General features: G+C 35.6%; 1 protein-coding gene across 2 annotated transcripts in view; it reads right to left on the reverse strand.

Annotated features, from left to right (window-relative positions):
* pde3b (phosphodiesterase 3B) overlaps positions 1-18,545 on the reverse strand; it is a 55,006-nt gene extending 36,461 nt beyond the window's left edge. The window contains exon 1 of one of the 2 annotated variants that reach the window (XM_051898765.1): positions 16,643-18,545. In XM_051898765.1, the coding sequence (XP_051754725.1) occupies positions 16,643-17,536 (894 nt within the window). In that variant the 5' untranslated portion in view covers positions 17,537-18,545. The remainder of the gene's footprint in view (positions 1-16,642) is intronic. The other variant, XM_051898766.1, reaches the window with a different exon arrangement.
* Positions 18,546-19,629: the final 1,084 nt, after the last annotated feature.

Consider the following 19,629-nt stretch of genomic DNA (forward strand, 5'->3'; position numbering starts at 1 on the left):
CACTTTAAACATAAACATGTGAGATCTTGTTCCGCTACACTCTTCAAAAAAAAAGGTTCAGTGGGGTTCAATATAGAACCTTAGGGTTCTTGACTCAATTTTAAAGAACCCTTTATGCTAAAAGACTGCATACTACTATTATTATAGAATTATATTTTTTGTATGTTTACAAGCTGTTTAATTCATACATTTTAATTTTGAATATAAAATTAAAAATGAATAAAAACAAAATTAATTAATTAATTAATTAATTAATTAATTAATTCAAACTAAATCCATAAGATGATCCCATGATGGGAACCCTTAAAGGCCCGATGAAGTGTCTTGGAACACACAGCATTATTCAATGTGTTGACGTAATTTCAACTGAAACAGGAAGACAGGGTGATATATCGAATAGCCCCACCCCGTTTTTAAAATAGCCAATAGCGTTTCGTTTATATCACAGCCGTTAAATGCCGTAAAACCTGTTTCCCTTTAATATCTAACCGTTTATCCTCCTAATCTCCTCTATATCACTTTAAAATATAGCATTCTGTGCAGAATTTAAATGGGTCTGATACCTTTCGTGGTCTGAGCCGACTCGCGGATATGATCCGCTCTGTGCTCTCGTGTCCCTGGGCCAGAGCAGACTGTGCTCGCCCTGCGGCGGTTCACGTTATACTAACGCGAAAACGGACTTCATTTGCGTCAAAGGAAAGCATATTTACACTGTCTGAATCGTTCCCTATTCTCTATATAGTGCACTATGTGCCATTCACCATGTAGAAACTAGTAAATGTGTGAACAAATGGCCGATTTCAGCCGCAGCTTCAGTGTCTGTTGATAGTGTAGGAGGGGGCGGGACTTCAGATTCTAGAGAGCATTTGATTGGACAGAAGATTTGATGAGAAGCTGAAGTGCGATGTGATGTCAGGAAAATCCGTGATCCATTTTAGCGTAAGTGAGAAACTGTACGTTTTGAATGCTTATATCTCCTAAATGCAAATTTTGTCATTGTTTTGGAACACACCAGCTTATTTCATAACCTTAAGGCTAACATATTCATACAAAAAGCTAAAAAAACTTAAATTTTGATTTCAGGGGGACTTTAAAATGTTTTATATATGAAGCGCAAGACAGAACCTTTTAAGGTTCTATATAGAACATTTTCTTCTAAGACCAATTTTCAAGTCCGTTTTTAAAATACATTTATGAAATTCAATCATCAAATGAAATGTGTGTATGATCACATAAAAGTGTCTTAATTACACTGTCTTAATGATTCATAAAGGTTCCTCTGCCTACGTGCAGCGAGGGTGTAACTGAGTAACGTCAAGCTCGCAACCGTGGCGCCCCTGAGCAGGTTTTACCTCAACGGCCTGTCATTGAGGATACAGGTGCCCATCAGAGCACTGAGCTCCTTTTGTCCTGTGTGCCATGATGCCGAGAGCGAACATGATACCGGCCGCAACAGGGATCGTGATAGGGCTTCTGGTCATACATCTCTTTCCTATGTGTACGCAGGGCCGTGTATGCTGTCATCGGGTTTCTGGGGGTGTTGGGGGGGGATCAGATCTATCTGTCAGGCACCGGGCCGTGCCAGAAAGCTTTAGCTTTGCCTCCGCGGCTGATGAAGCGAGCGCCTGTTGGTGTGCGGCTGAAAAAGGCTTTGCCGTGCTCCTGTATCATCCCTGTTGCACGGCACTGTGGGAGCCCTGCAGCTGCTGCAGTCATTCTCCGGACACGAGCGAAGAGGAGCATCACGCTCCATTTCCCAAGAGGCCGTTCCCTTTGAAAAGCACTTCAAAGAATGGGATAAAAAGTTTAAAAAGCCTCAAGAAAACAGCCTGCAAAAAACTATATCATCCTAGTGAATGTACTAGGATTCTTTTCTGTGTGTATTTTAAATACAATAATACAAATTACATACAATTTATATATATGATTTGGAAAGCAGTCTCTTATGCTCACCAAGGCAGCATTTATATGATCATTAATACAGTAAAAACAGTAATATTGTGAAAAATTAACTACATTTTAAAATTTTCTATTTTAATACATTTTAAAATGTAATTTATTCCTGTGATGGCAAAGCTAAATTTTTAGCAGCCATCACTCCAGTCTTCAGTGTCACATGATCCTTCAGAAATCATTGGTGCTGAAGAAAGTTTTCTTATTATCAGCATGTATTTGCAATAGAAATCATTTCATTATAAATGTCTTTTACTACTGTCACTTTTGTAATGCATCCTTGCCAAATAAACGGATTCATTTCTTAAAAAAAAAAAAAAAAAAAAAATCTCACTGACCCCAAACTTTTGAACAGTAGTGCATTTATAATAATGTAAATGCAATAAATTTAAATATGTGGTATATATACTGGTATGCAATTTGAATTAGCATTTATTGCTTCGTCTTCAAGCACTGTTATACTTCTCTCTGTCTTTTGAGGAAAACGTACAATCAACAATCAAAGCTCACTTTGTTTCTTAGAGGCCTCTATTCATTAACCTGGTGGGGAACTGTGTGTGCGTCATACGTGGCAGTTTGGGTGGGCCACGGTTCTGATTTAATCTAGCGCAGTGCCACCACCACCACCACCACCGGAGTGTGCGTCTGTGCGAGAGCTCACTAAAGTAACGAGTCTTCTTTGCTAATGGCCACGTGATTACCACAGACGCCTATCACACTCTTCATTAAGCCACATGCTTGAGTGGCCTTCTTATCTCTCATGACAGCTCACGTCATTCATAACACACACGAGCAAGTACACAAAGCCCAAAAGAGACACACACACACACACCTCAGGGTTTAACAGACAGTACTTTTATGCCTCATTACTTACATTTGCGATGATGTTTTTGTACAGCCGTCTATAACTCAGAGGACATTTTTGAAATGTACCAATAAGAATGTCAATGTGTAACTATGTAGACAGACCTGAAAGAAACTTACTAATTGTCAAGTAGTTAAAGTCATTTTAAGCAAAGAGGCATTAAAGTGATATATTTATATTTTATATTTTATTTATACATTTAAATATATTTTCATTTACCTGCAGTGTAAAATTAATTTTAACTTATATCAATAATAATAAATTATATATATATATATATATAAAAACACACACTGAACTTTTTTTTTTACTCTGAACTCAAAGACAAAAAAATCTGACAGGATCAAAAAACAAATGCAAAAATAATAATAAAAAAGGTAGTAAAATGTCTTTTTAAACCTGGTAAAAAAAACTGGAAACATCTGCCTTTAACCATTTCATCTGTTTAAAAGTAGGACTTCCTGACCAGCATAAACAAAGTCAAGAGAATTCAGGACGAGGCTCACGCAAGAGGGGGTGAGACGCCGCCGCTGAAGTCTGGGCCCTTTCTTTTGACACAAATGATTGACTTTTCCCCTCCCGTGAAATGCGACTGACGTCATCATAGCTAAAGCTCAAAACAGGGGATGGGGGGAGGGGGGGCTGTTGGAAGGGCTACATTTTATTAGCATTACATTTTCACAGTGAAAACTTTTAATAGAAAAGGAAATGTTTGGAATATTTAGGTCAGTTCTTCCAGGAGTTCAGCTTTCTGCAGTGCAGTGAGTAACAGCGTTTCATAGTTTTGCCCTCTTTCAATGGGGTTCGCTCTCAGCAGCTAAACACACAGACCTTCCTCTGTAGCCACCACTGACGTCAGCAGTCACCTAGCAACAGTCTTTTGATGTAAAAGCAGCAGTGCTGACACTGTTTTCAAATAAGACAGAAACAGAGAGAGAAAGAGAGAGAGACAGATGGTCAAAGAAAGAAAGAAAAAGAAAAAAAGAAGGAAAAAAGAAGAGCAGCAACGCTTTTAAGATACTTGTGTTTCAATTGCATAATGTATTACCACAGTAATTTAATGCTTCCCCGAACACACACATATATGGAACTTTATTCTTTATTTTTTTAATAATACAGCTTTCCCAAAATTCTCAAATTGGGCCAATTTGATTTAGCTAATACTTTTTCCGTGCCTTCACAGATTAACGGACACACTAGGGAAATTAAAATAAAATTATGCCTCCCACAGACACGCATATTTAAAAAAATAATAAAAAGTAAAATACAAGAATAGTAAATTAAAAATACTTCTAAAAATACTAAAAAAAAAAAAAAAAAAAAAAAAAAAAAAAAGTATTCATCATGGAAATTATAGTATGTTTTAAGCTTTAAAAAAGCTTGGTCAAAAAGACCAGATTTTTTTTTTTTTTTTTTCAACAGAATTGTGTATTCATTACAGTATTTTTTAAATAAATCTGTGAAATTTAAATTCAAACTCAAGTAATAAAAATAAAAATCTTGCATGTCTTTCATTCTTTTGTCATGGAAATCAAACACCAAAAGCAATTATGATTTTAAGTAAATTTGACACAGGCTTCCCGAGCTCAGTAACTCACCCATGAACACTACATACGACCCACAATTCCCTCCTCCCCGTCAGACCTGACCACGTGTTCGACCCCCGCAGCCGGCCAAATGAACAAACAGCTTTTTCAAATGCAGGACGCATACAAGGATCAACAACCTCCTTGTGGACTTAAGAGCTACTAAGGCCACCTTAAATGTTTGAGTGTCTGGGAACCTTATGGTGCAATAAACCTTTCCAGATAAGCCATGCAGAAAATCCCTGGGCCTACTTAAAACCAATGAGATGTGCCGATTGTGTGGCTAATATAAAGAGGGGAGGTGTGCCAGACATCCCCTGTTTTGACCCATGGGTCTCCTAGTCTACTTTCGACCCCGTCCACTAAGGGAAGGTGTGAATCTGTCACTTCAACACATCCAGGAAAAGCCACTTATCTCTTAACTGTTTCCATTATTGTCCCAAAAACATGTAGACAAAAAGCACTGCATGGATATGGCGAGAGAAAGCGCACACGCGCACACACACACACACACACACACACACACACACACACACGGTTATGGAGAGAGAGAGAGAGGCCAGATAAGAAGCTGGGGAAATGAGGAACAGCCAGAGTACAATTTGACAAGAGTTTGGCTTGGACAGCTTGTCCTCAAATATCCCTCCTGTGCTAAATTAATAATATTTATCAATGTTAATCATGTCAATCACATGTAACGTATTAAAGGAACTACTGCTGCACTTGTGATAGAAAATACAGCAACTGAAGCTGAATGAGACATCAAGACAAAGTGAAAGAAATGATGCAAACATGTGGACAAGGAGGTAAGAAGAAAAGAAAAAAAAAAAAAAAAAAACTGTACTGCAAAAATTTTTTAAATAAAAAAAATATATATATATTTTATATTATATATATATATATCTATATATATATATATATATATATAAATATATATATATATATATATATATATATATAAATATATATATATATATATATTATATATTGTAGTATTGAATAAAAATGTATTTAAAAAAAATAAAATAAAAAATAACAGTGTTAGTAACCTAACAGCGGCACTTCAGCGCTTTAAGCAACCGCTGCTCAGCTCGGTTCAGCCAGCATGAAAAACTAAAGAGCTGCAAGCTAATTGCTGGCGATCATGACGCAAACGGTTTCCAAGGTAACCGAGTTTTGGAGTAGCCGCTCCAGCATTTCCTCATCTGTTTGCACTCACACCAGCAGGCTGACAATGCACTCGCTGCATCCTGTTTCAGTCTGCAGACAGAAACGGTGCTGATCTCTGTTAACCCCTTCCTCCTTAACCTGGAGAACTCCTGCACGCTTACAGCAATTATTACTCACACTACAGGTGCTGTTAGGATCTTGTGAGGTAGAAATGTGAGGAAAATAAGAGGGGTTTTCAGGCAGTAACAGAGAGGAACAGCTGGTTTTATGTTACGCTTCTTTGTGTCTACCATAAAATGCAACAGACAGCTTATGAACTGAGAGAGATGCAAAGAATGCAACTGAAAGCGTCAAGCGTTGAAATATTCCAGCTTGGCACGGTTCCTGGCACAAACAGAACACATTTATCTACTGCTTCCCTCAATAAAGAGCACATTTCACATTAAAACCAGCTGAACACATTATTAGATAATCAAACACGATTACATTGTGAATGCACTGTAAATCTAGCTGAGACTAAATAAACTGTAATTTTTGTAATAGTTTAACATTATTAGTTTATTACTATTTTAACAAAAAAAAAAACATCATGGGTGGTTCCTTATAAACAAATCTGTAATTATAGTTAATTTCATAAAATAATAATAATAATAATAATAATTTTATTATTGTTGTTTGTTTATTACGTTTTTACGCCATGTTAGCATCATGGCTATTTACATGGCAAGCACGAAGGTCAATATCATCCATAAAATTTACATTATTATTTAAAACATTTCAACTTAACATAAGATAGAAAATCTAAAATACATTCGGGTGATACATTTTGAAATATTCCAATCAAGCATGTTTCTGAATAAAAGCGTTTTCTTCATTTTATTATTAAATAAGAGTGCCGTTCAGTAAATAGTGCAGTATAAAGATCTTTCCACACTGTCAGCACTGTCTGCTTCCCATTTTAAATTTGCAACTTGGGTTGTGGAGAGGATTTTGTTAACCAGTGTTAACAGATACAACACACATAACCACCAATTTATATATGCTGCAAAATGATGCCAGTTACTCTGAAAAACAGTAGCCTGAACAAATAACTTAATCCCAAAATGTGTCAATAGGTTTAAAATTTCCACATTTCCACTCTTTCCAACATACACAGACACACACACTCATACCACCTCATTCAGAGAATGAGACTAAAAACCTCACTCGCACTCCAATAATGGAAATAGATCACAGCGCTTAATCTCACACATTATAGGGCCAAGCCTCCCCATTTTCTTTTCACTTGTTTTAAAAGGCATTCTCAGAGATTAACACCCAATGCTGTTTCACGTCATCTTTTTTGTTTATGAATATGAAGTACAATTTTTGAAACGTACTGCTATTATTGTTTTTCAAGCTGTAATTTTCATCTTAAGAAAAAATATTGATATTGAAACTATCACACCTCTACGAGAAAATACACATATACACACACAGAGAGACCGGTTTATCACGTCTCCGAGATCTCGGTATGGACGTAGTGTTCTCTACTCTGATCATGCCGTTGAGGAGGCAGTCAGTAAATTGTACATGGCAATAAGTAAAACTTGGCCTTTTTTTCCTGTAGACATACTCTCATACGTCACCACTTAGTGACGTCAATGTTATATCATTCCACATGGCATTAGTGCAGGAGAACGTGACAGCTGAGAGGAGCTCCACTCCACTGTTCCACCGTCTCACACACACATGCACCTTTTCTCTCTCTCTCTCTCGCTCCCTTTGCCTTATATTTAAGGGTTGCTTAAAGGCATTACTTGCTACTACATATGACTACAAATACAACTGTGTATATGGCTGGAAATGCATTTTGCATAATAAGGGATTTAATTACAAATTAAATTATTTGTAAATTGCACTCAGATGTTGGGAGTGTATTTACAAAAAAAAAAAAAAAGATACAAAATTAAAAGAAATAAAGTCTATAAAAATGTAATAAATTAGAATAAAAATAAAAATAAAATAAAAATAATTTTACAATTCAGAAAAAAACAATACTGCTGACTGTACTTACGATAACTCCACACTTACTGTGTGACAGCCATTGTGTTATACTATTTTTAGTCCTCTGTATTATAACAGTAAATCACAGCAACAGCTGATGTTTCAAAAATCTCAATGAGACAAAGACTGTGGCACAACATCATTGTTGCACACACCATGGCAGAAGGCCATGTAATACCACACAGGGTTTATTCCTTAAATATATACACACACACACACACACACACACACACACACTTCATGTTGATGAATGACTGCAAATGCTTCTGCTTAATCCAAAATAAAATTTAGAGACTGAATCAGAGATATTCACAGATAAACACACTAGCACCACGATCAGCAGAAGAGAACATTTCAATATATTAAACTTAACAACTAATGGGGGAAGCGTCAACTTTGGCAAAAAAAAAAAAAAAAAAAAAAGGTAGAATAACAGTGAAATAAGATGTGCGTATAACAAGGCCTTTATACCTAATGAAAATATGCACTTATGCGATTGCTCTTTTTTTAAGTAGCTTACATAAACCGATGTTCAGGTGATGATGTTTTACTGTGAATCTCAGCATGCACTTTCACCTCACTAACACCTCAGCGGTGGCAAAATGCAAATCCCTCTCATCGAATTCAATGAATTATGAATCGTCAGTCTAGCTGTTCTTTCATAAATACATAATATGGAGCGCTTTCCAAATGTGCCACATGCATTGCAGGGGATTCCCGGCCCAGGACATCACCCGCATTCAGGAATCTCATTCGCAAAAGTGATCTATTCATTTTCAACTGAGGGAAATTATTGTGAGCACACATGGCCTCTCTCTGGCATTTACATTCACACACACAATCACAGGCCATTCACATGTAAATCACAGCAAATCACAGTGCTCAATTTATAAAAATCATTGTGACAAACCACTTTTCACTATATTATATTATATTATATATATATATATATATATATATATATATATATATATATATATATATATATATATTTTATTTGATCAAAAATACCATAACAGTACTATGAAATATTATTACCTTTTAAAATAACTATTTTCTATTTCAGTATATTTTAAAATGCAATTTATTCCAGTAATGGCAAAGCTGAATTTTCAGCAGCCATTACTCCAGTTTTCAGTGTCACATGATTCTTTAGAAATCATCAACATGCTAATTTGGTGCTAATATGCTAATTTTCAATTTTTATCTATTATTATTGGTGCTCAATTATTAATAATGGCTCTTATTATTATCAGTGTTGAAAATATTGCTCTCAGTTTGCGCTGCTTAATTTTTTTTTTTTTTTTTTGAAACTGTGATACAGGATTCTTTGATGAATAGAGAGTTAAGCTCGGGACACACTTAATGACTAGCTGAAACATTCTAAGACTGAACTCAAGACACTATATGATTTTACATGCCGACTATAAACACCGACTGAACGCAACTGGCTCTGACTCAGTGCGTTGGGGCATGATCAGTCGTAAGTATCAAATTACATTCATAATCGGCCTTACAATCGTTAAGTGTGTCCTCGGCTTTAACAGCATTTATCTGAAATAAAAATCTTTTGTAATATTATAAATGTCTTTACTGTCACTTTATTCAATTAAATGCATCCTTGTTGAATAAAAGTATTAATTTCTATTTTTTAGAAAAAGATTTAACTTACCCGAAACATTTAAAATGGTAGTGTATCATGGTTTTCACAAAAAAAAAAAAAAAAACAATTAAGCAGCACAACGGTTTTCAACAATGATAATAGGAAATCTTTCTTATTTCACAATAAAGTAAGATATAAGAAAACAATGCAATGTTTGGTCAGTATTCATACTTCTTGATACAATTTGAATATAAAATATTCACAGTGAAATTCCATTTAATTTCCAATTCCAACAGAAACAACAGCATGACCAAGAACAGCGGTTTCTCACCAGAGTGCACCATAATGGAAACACTGTCACAATCAGCAGTAAGCTGTTAAACAAACTGTATTTCTTCAAATAAACATTGGTCAGTTTTTTGTGGAGTATGAAAGATACGGGCCCTTATGGCAGCATTTTAACCTTTTGTGACTTCAGCATTACTTATGTGCGTCTAAACCTTCTGGGGCCTCATTTGTTGTTGATGTATTGAAATAGATTAGCCGAAACCTTGCCTAAACACAATATATTAAACCTCACAGAAGCTGGCAAAACTGAAAATAGCTATGAGCCAAGTAGTGATTGTGCTCATTCTCTTCACTTTCGTGAGGTCACGAGCATCACAAAATACCCCAAACTCTCTATAAACCCATATGGCAAAACACCCCAGGGACAAATAACAACTGCCAACTTCACAGCTTCCATATCAACACGAGCCACTAATAGCAAATGACCAAACTGCATTCCAGTCTCAAGCTATCTGAATCATTCCGATAGCAACAAAAACAAAATTACAGAAATATGACCGCAAAAAAATAAATAAAAAATATTAAGCAGCACAACGGTTTTCAACACTGATAATAGGAAATCTTTCTTGAGCAGCATTTTTTTATTTCACAATAAAGTAAGATATAAGAAAACAATGCAATGTTTGATCAGTATTCATACTTCTTGATACAATTTGAACATAAAATATTCAACAACAAAAAAAAAAAAACAAAAAAAAAATGTTAAACATCATCATCATCGGTGGTTGTTTATTTAAGATTAAACACTCATATGTAATATAAAATTAACATATTACCAATGTTTTATAATGTTACAGACAATAATATGTCAACAACTGCCATCAATTATGACTTTGCATATGCATATAACAATGGTGATCTGATTTATTCAGTCTGATTTAATACTCTCTATCTGCAGTATCCATTTTCAACGACATTCAAAAGGTCAGCACTGTTCATCAATTTACATACAATTTTGCAAAGGCGTTCATATAATATTACATAATATTTCATATCTGAATAATTTTACACAGTCTGAGCCAAGTCTAGAAGTTTAGATGGGTACTGTCAACTACTGAAGGCGAAATACAATGTAAATAAATAAATAAAATAAAAATTGCACTTGCACAATGGTTCAAACAAATTCAACTAAAAGCACCTTGCCACTTTTGTTGTCTGCCGCTTTAAATGCTCGAGCCCTTTCAAGCAAGATGGATTCTGATTGGCTGTCATAGTTTTATCATTCATCAGCTAGAAAAAAATCATTCTGAAAGTGATTCCAATGATATCGTTTCTCAGTGTCGTAACTGCTATAGTTGTGGTGTGGACCATTATTTATATATTTAAAACGATTTTTAGAAATATATCTTTATCGTTATAGTTATTGTTCTTGGTGTGGACGGACCTTAAAGTCTCCATTAAATCAGAATTGAAGTTTTTTTGCTTTTAGCATGAATATGTTAGCCTTAAGGTTATCTATAAGCTAGTGTACTCCAAAACAATGGCAAAATTAACATTTAATAGATATAAGCATTCAGAGCTTACAATCTTTCACTTCTGCCAATATGGATCAATGATTTTGATGACATCTTTCTGCACTTCCAGCTTCTCATCAGATTTTCTGTCCAATCAAATGCTCTCTAGAATTGGAAGCATCCCGCCCCCTACACTTTAAATAGACACTGAAGCTGTGGCTGAAATCGTCACTTGTTCACACATTTACTATTTTTTATATGGTGGATGGCATATAGTGCACTATGGGGGATAGGGAAAAATCTGCCGCAGCGTGAACACAGTCGGCTCTGGTCGAGAGATTGTGTTTATGTATGTGGGGCAACGCAGCACTGTTTTACATGGTTAAAACTATCATACTAAATGCATTTGAGTGTGCTGAAAGTTATGTTATATCGTTACTCTGTGCGTTCGCTCAGAGACTTATTGCACTTTTTGATCTAGATCGATATTAGAATGTCATAAAACTGCAGGTCTTGTGTTGCTAAATGACATGCAATTAATTAAAAAATATATTGTGTTATGGACAAAGCTCTCTCTGATTATGCTATGTTAGCCACTTGACAAAATAGTCAAAAGTGTTGTCTGAGGCATGGTAAAAACGAGATACAACCAATAAGACTAACCGTGTCGAGCTATGTAATGATTATTTTTCTGTTGATAAATGCATCCAAACAGTTGCTCACCTGTCTAATAAAACACATAATATATTAAAGCGTCTTTGGTGTTTCCATGGTTTCTATGAAAATATAACTGGAAATCGGGGGTAACACGGATATGGCGTCATTGACAGGCAACGAAATTACATGGTCCGTGTCCTGGTTAAAATTGCTGATTTCTCTGGATTTAAACATTGGAAACATTTGGGATAATGTAAGTACACAAGTCAACAAAATATATAACATTGTTCTAGTGTTTTTTGAGTATTTTAATCTAAAAATCACACATATTGTGCCTTTAAAAATAAATGACAACATCCACTTAGTCCACTAGCCTAGCCCTCACTTGACTAATAAACAAAGGTACTTACCTGTGTGAAGAAAAGACTGACTGAGCACACAAGTGATGCCTCTCATGATGGTTTTAGCTTGATGTTGATCTATATATACACATACCAATAAAGTCCCATTTCAAGGCTGCAAACAGTACTGTGTATTTCGACTTGTACGTAACTGACCACCATTCTTTACAATATGATTAAACAGACACTAAACTGGCTGGTCATGTTGGGATTTTCTGTGCAACTTGAAAGCAATTTTCTTTAATTGCTCAGCTCTTCTTTCATCATGCCCTTTATCAGCACAGGTATAACTAAGATGTATGACAACATACAGAAAACTACTGGACAGGAACTAGAAAAAGTTCAGTTTCTTTTATCTATATCACTAATGCATCCACTCTTTACTCTTTTAATGATGAACAAATTTGAACAATCACATTCAATGAATAATATATTTAAAACTCATTTTGAGATGTTACAATGAATACAAACATGCGCATTGCACCTTTTGCAACTGCTGCAACTTCTAATTGGTATTCATATTTTAGTATTGACTTCAATTTCTAGCTACATTAGGAGATAACTGATAGAATACAAGAAGTTTCTTGACTAAAAGTCTAAAAATGCACCAACAGAATTAAAAAAAAAAAAACAAAAAAAGTATTTTTGTGGACTTTGGGAATAAATGTATGACACAAAGTCAATTGTTGCCATTCTAAAGTCACACTGAGTATGGATGAAACAGATGAAACAGTACATATTTTTTTGTTTTCTTATAAGGCTAGGTTAGAAAAGTGCCTATCACCATTTAATACATTGTCAATGTTGGGCGACGATGCCCATCCATAGCACTTTATCTTTAATGACAAGATATTTTGGCCAAATTACAGAAAAAACAGAGTGCCCACATAGCTACAGTAAATTTTATAACCTGTAAGTTGATGAAGACATGATTTGATGCATTTACTGCCTCTGATATGCCTCAGGTATGTCTAAAATCCTCAAATATTCGCTGGTCAAAAACCTCATAACTCCATTTGAGCTTGATTTTGGTAAAATGTTAATAATATAATGACACATGCAAGCATCTGACTATATATAAACTCATAATATCAACTATCAATATCAACTAATTATTTAAAAAACAGTGTTTTTATCCTAAAAAGTAGCATTTTTGGAGATAGGAGGTTTCCACCCGACACTGACAACATGGATTCAGTATATTCCAATTAACCAGCTCTTCCGGAGTTCGTTTGGCCTTTAAAAAAAAAAAAGGAAAAAAAAAGCAATGACAAAAACAGATCCTTCCTATAAAACAACCACAACTTCACCTGATCTGCAAACCACTGATATGCTTCCTAGTTTAGTTTGGAAACCATACATTTTCACAGATGATGATTTCAGCTTGTCAAAATGCACACAAATAAATTAATTAATTAATTTAAAAATTCATGCACGTTGTTGAACTGGTATGGTCATAACTTGAGGGGCTTAATTAAATAACAACTATAAAATGTATGATAATGTATGGAATAAATCAAATTTCACCTAACTGCATTACTTTCAGCTAAATTTCAATTGTAAAGTTAGCTTTGTCAGAAAGTATAACAAAAAGGAATGAGGCATAGTTCGCTGCTCTGCTCCCAACATCTCCACAATATAATCACAGCTCCATGTGCTATGTTAAAAGCGACTGGGCTTTGTTATGATTATCAACTGATTTAAAGATTCAAGCCACATAAACATTTCAAACAGCCTGGCTACCGCATATAGTGGTCCATCTTAAAAGCGCCATAATCCTGCCATGGGTTCTAAACACAGCTCAGGCTGTGACGAACATTGGGCTGAAAATGCAATGAGTCACAGGTGGCTTGAAGAGAGGACTGGAGCTGTTTCTCACTCTGTGCAAGTGAAACAGTCATGAGGCCATACGTGAGACACAGCACTGACCGGAACAACCAAAAAAAAAAAAAAAAATTCACACACACATCACGACACTGTCGTGGGAGAAAAATCACAAAGAAAGGTCCATTAATTTACACTTTTTTTCACAAAGCAATGAATTTAACAGTACAACATGAAGTAGGATCAACTTATGTTTACTTCAAATTGCCTTTAATGCTTTTTCACAACTGATAATGACTGAACTGATCAAACTTTTGAGGTCTGTACAAGGAGGATGTGAAAAAGAATATAATTTTTTAAATATATATATATATATAAAAAAAAAATATATATATATATATAAAATTTACTAGACCTTATGTATATTACTACTAAAAGTTGTAACAAACAAAATAAACATTACTATTATTAATATTTATAATAATAAAGTTAAGTTATATAATAATAATAATAATAATTAATAAAATAAACTAGTATAGCAATACTAATAAAATGCGTTCCTTAAAATCAAGGTGATTTTGTAAAAATAAAAAAAAGAAATAAGTTGTTCATGACATCCATCTAAACAGGATTGTGTGCGAGTATGAACAGAGGGAAAGAGCTGAACTATCAAAAACAGTCAGAGAGAATCGAACTGAGAGACTGGTGTCTCAATGTCTCATCATGACTCAAACTGAGAAAAAGACAGAAAAGCTGCACAAAAACACCTATTTAAAATTCACTGCAGAACTACCATACTTAAATCAAAATTACACATAGACGTCTGTTTTCAATGTGCAGCTTCGAAGTGCACTTCTCCAGCTCCCTTTTGATTAGATGAGGGCTTAAAATTAAACAGTTGGATGTCTTTTTTTTTTTTTTCGAACTAAAAAAAAAAAAAAAAAAGCATTAATATGGTAAATATAATGGCCTGATGACACAAAATTAAATTTTTGTTCTGTGCATTCTGAAAAGGTCTTCTCACTCCACTTCAACAATAAAGGGCATTTTCAATAAATTTGTCATTAGTAATGATGGCACATCGAGCATGAATATTGAATAAGCACAAACAGACACAAGTTAGAATTAAATACTGCCGCAATTCAAACTAGGACAAAATAGAGTGGAAATATAGGCAAATCTAGTGAAATCCATTCATTTTTATTCTAGTTTGCTATTTTGTTTCCAGGTGTCCTTACAGATCCCAAGTGAGGGAGAACTGATGCTACTGCTCAGTAAGAACAGGTGCTTGGTCAAAATAAAGTCTGAAACTGGTCATACTGAAACCTCAATTCATGAGCGTGACTGGAACAGTGCACTCATTCAAAGCACACTCAAAATCTCTTGAAGCACAAAGTGAATGGCTTTATGTGCAAGCGAGTAGAGAAAGGACTAAACTCTTTATAATTAGTGTGAAAACATTCCAAATGTACTTGAATTATGTTTTATAATTCACTGAAATACTGCCTTCATTTATGTGCAGAAACAAGCAAGAATGACTACACGAAAACCCAGCGCAATGTTACAGTATATTTACTTTGCCACACAGGTTTGATGACCTTGAATTTAGTGTTTAAACATGATGACCCTTTACCCTTGGCTGGGGCTGACTTTTTTGGGCAATGTGGGCTTGATGTTTTAAAAATCAAACAGCTGCAAGCAACATATCCTACTTAATGAACTAACAAAGTTTCCATATTTATAGAACTTACAGATAACAAATTGCATGCGCCTAAAAAAGTTAAATAAACTGTCTGCTGATTTTCCATTATGTCACACACACATAACATAAGCCAAATAGTTTTGTTCAAACTTTTCACTTCGCACTAGAATGCAAAAGAAGAGTCAATCAATGGCAAACTTTTAAAACTCTATATATACTCTATTTACGGCACAGACACTGGGACGAGCGATGCCCCACTTTTCATGTGTTTGAATCAATGATTAATAGTGTATTTTTTTTCTCACTTCAGTACGAACACAACATTCTGAACAGCATTATAAGACTGCTGTAAACTGGATAACGTCTTCTTCTGGATCAAAAGTAAACACTTTCCTGCAGTACTGAGAAGAGGCCATAAGGAAATATGACTCAAAAAGACATTATCATAAAATGTGTTTTTGTAACTTATTACAAAAGGATCAAAATATTATAACAAGGTTAATATTTTAAATACATCATTCTGTACTGGACTACTAGACTTCACATAACTAACTAGGCCTAAAAACTATTTTGATCCATTTGAAACATACCAAAACGTACATTATGCTCACTCTAAAATACCAAACAATGTTAAGCTTAAATGTTAAAGCAAAAAACAAAACAAAAAAATCCTCACTCCATCAGAATGAAACAATCAAAACTTAAATAAATTTGGGAGCTAGGCAACAGGTGACTGACCTGGCCCAACAACAGGGTATACAAAATACTAATACCATCACATCCATGATATAAACTGTGGATTGTTGCTCAAGCTGAACGTGTATATATCGGGGTTGTGATGGTGTAGACCTAGAGCTTAGGAGTGTGTTTTTGTGGTTTAGGACTGTAATTGTATGTGGCCATTTGAAATGTCATAAGTGTGATGAGGTGTATCATGAGTGATGTGTGTGATAGTAGTGTAAATCAGGAGTGTGATGGTAGTATATATCAACTGGTTTTTCGGGATCAGTGTGTGATGATGAACAGCCCCTACCTGTTCTCTCGATATACATGGCAGAGAAGGTCTGCGGGGCATCTTACAACTGCCATAATAACTGCTGGACGTCTCTCCCAAAGAAACACAGCTGGACCTTCTCCTGGGTCTGATGACGGGAACTTTCTCCTCCGCGTTAGGAACCCTGCCGGCCGCCTCCCTCGGTGGGTAATAGTGATCAAAACAGAGCGCCAGCAGAGAGCCGGAGACCCCCGCCATACACGCCAGCACCGGCCTGAGGGACGGAGACAGGCAGCCGAGGCTGGTGAAGGACAGCAACCACACCAGGCTGGCGAAGACCAGGATCAGGACGCTGTGCTTGAGTTTGAGAGTGGGGATGAGAGTGAGCAGACCCACGCAGCCCAGCACAAACAGCAACCTGCCCATCATTTGCATCTGATGGTGCTCCTCTCCCCACTGCAACAAGCGCAAGACTATCAAATCCCCCAAGTAGCATGATGCTGGTAAGGACAAAAGCCAACATCTGCTGCTTTCCCTCTTGGTCCGCCTCAGGTAGAGGGTCAGAAAGAAATACGCACAGCCAATACTGAATAAAGGACTGATGGACTGTGAGAAATCAAAGAGGAAAGTCCGCAGCTCCGAGACGCCGTGTTCACTCTGAAAGCTCCTAGAAATTAAACAGGAGAGCGCCAGAACTGCCAGCGCTCCCACGTAGAGAGCCGAGCCGCGGAGTAGTTTGGACTTGAGGATATCCTCATTACAAAACCTGCAGACGTTGAATAAAAAGCCCCTCGGATGGTCTTGTTTTAACGGAGTGACGCAGCTCTTCACATAGCCGTTCCTGAAGCTCTCCGCGCTGTTTGCATTGCCAACAACACCATCGTGGTGTCTGATTTTACTGTGCAAAACCTCTCCGTCCTCCTGCACAGCCATGTTGTCCTCCTTCAGTGCTCTTTAAACTTTCATTCCTCCGAAATAAATCCTCCGTGTGTCAACGTTTCACTACATGACGGCAAACGCGCTCCATGGTCACTCAAACGTGCTCAGGCATTTTTGGCCAGGAGGAAAAGAGGCTGAAATGTTGTTGTTTTTTAGCAGACTCGAGCTCTATGTCGCCGTCTAGGTGCGACAATTTGTAACAATGACTAGAGCGCGAGACACAGACGCGCGCGCTCTCTGCAGCGCAGCCAAACCGCGCGCAGCCGCGCACCTTCAATTTATGTCTGTATTTTTCATTTCTAGTCAGATTTCATAACGTTATTGCAGTATTTAAACAATACCAGACGGCTAAAGTATATCTAAATGTAGAAAGCTGCCAATCTCAAGAACTTAAACGCAGGAGATGCATGTATGCATGCGTGTAGAAGTGTGTCTGTCCTATAATTAGAAACTTTAGAGTCGTGTGTATACAGCCCTTATACATTCATTGTCTTTATTTTTTGCTTATACTCAAGATTCTAGCATATGATTGAGCTAAGCCAGTATTTAGTAATGTAAATAGTATTGAGTATTCTGTCATTCACGTTTTCTGCTGTTCATGAGCCAAAAGGGCCGTTCATGAGCCCTCATGGTTTCGATGCATAAGCACCACAAGAGGTCACTAACATGGACATTATGTTACAGTTGTTGGTTTTTCTTACCAATAATGGGGGTTCCAGAATCGAAGCCAACTTAGGAACCCCTATTAAAATGCTGTTTTACACTGCAAAACACATCATTATTATATTATGCTAATTTTGGTTGAGTCTCTCAATTACTACCCCTGCATCAATGTCCTCTATAAAAGCAACAAAATCAACCAAAGATGATATAATCATATATCATCCAAAGATATTAACTACATAACAAATAATAGTAACACTTTACAATAAGGTTTCATTTTAAATAGTAGTTTAACTGTAGGAATGAACAATAGGCCTACTTCTACATCATTTGATAAATGTTAATTTCAACATTTACTAATACATTTTTTAAATCAAAAGTTGTATTTGTTAACATTAGTTTATGCATGTGAACTAACATGAAAAATTGTATTTTTATTAACTAACATTATATTAATAAATGCTGAAATGTATTACTGCTATTGTAAAGTTTTTGCCAAATAACATTTTAAATATATATTTTTAGTGAAATTGCTATATTGTCTTGCCAGTCAGTCCACAGAATTCCTTCATGAATGTGTTAGAACATTAAATATACATCAAACATAAATGGGGACATAAAATAGGCCATGATCCTTTTGTCTTTGTTCAGTCAACACCTTTTCCATTTTCAAAAAAAAAGGGGGGCGGGGGGAAGTCCCTCCGATACCAATGATTCAGGTAAAAAAAAAAAAAAAAAGCTGTATTGTGAGAGTCTTTCCCTTAAAGCGTAAACACAAAGAATGGTTTATTTAATGGTCTTAAAATGACTCAAGTTTGTAAAAAGATCCAGATATAGAAGTTTATGAAAAAGTATTATATTTATTCCATATTGATGAGCAAGAACAATTCATGCATTTGGCTGGAAAATTGGCTTGAAATTGTGGTTCTCGCATTATGGTTCAATTATGATCTCAAAAGATGGTGATAATGCTGGTTCCATAATGCATTGAAATTGACCTCATTTTCTTCACTTGTGTGCTGCAATCCCCACAGCTGTCTTAAGAGCTTTTCCATGATTCCAACTGCACAAGTGAAGTGGTTGTGTAGATAAGTCAATAAAACCACCAGTGATTCTCATGTGAGGATCTAATGTATCTTCCAAGTTTTTATGGGGCAAGTAGAAAGTGGTTCTTCAACATGAGACTATGACATGATTTTCATACACAAATGTATACACACTCAAAAAAGTCAGTAAGGCTTCAAATTATACTGTGTTTATATTGATTATTCACATACTGTTTTCACCGTAGTTTGAATTACGCATTGTATTATGTTGTTTTTTTATTATATTAACAAATATAATAAATTGTAGGCAATATAAAAATTGTTTTACTCAAAAATTTACTCATTTACCCATTTACTCAAAAAAATGTCGCATTGTAA

This window comes from Ctenopharyngodon idella, chromosome 7, assembly GCF_019924925.1.
Source record: "Ctenopharyngodon idella isolate HZGC_01 chromosome 7, HZGC01, whole genome shotgun sequence".
NCBI classification, from domain to species: Eukaryota; Metazoa; Chordata; class Actinopteri; order Cypriniformes; family Xenocyprididae; genus Ctenopharyngodon; species Ctenopharyngodon idella.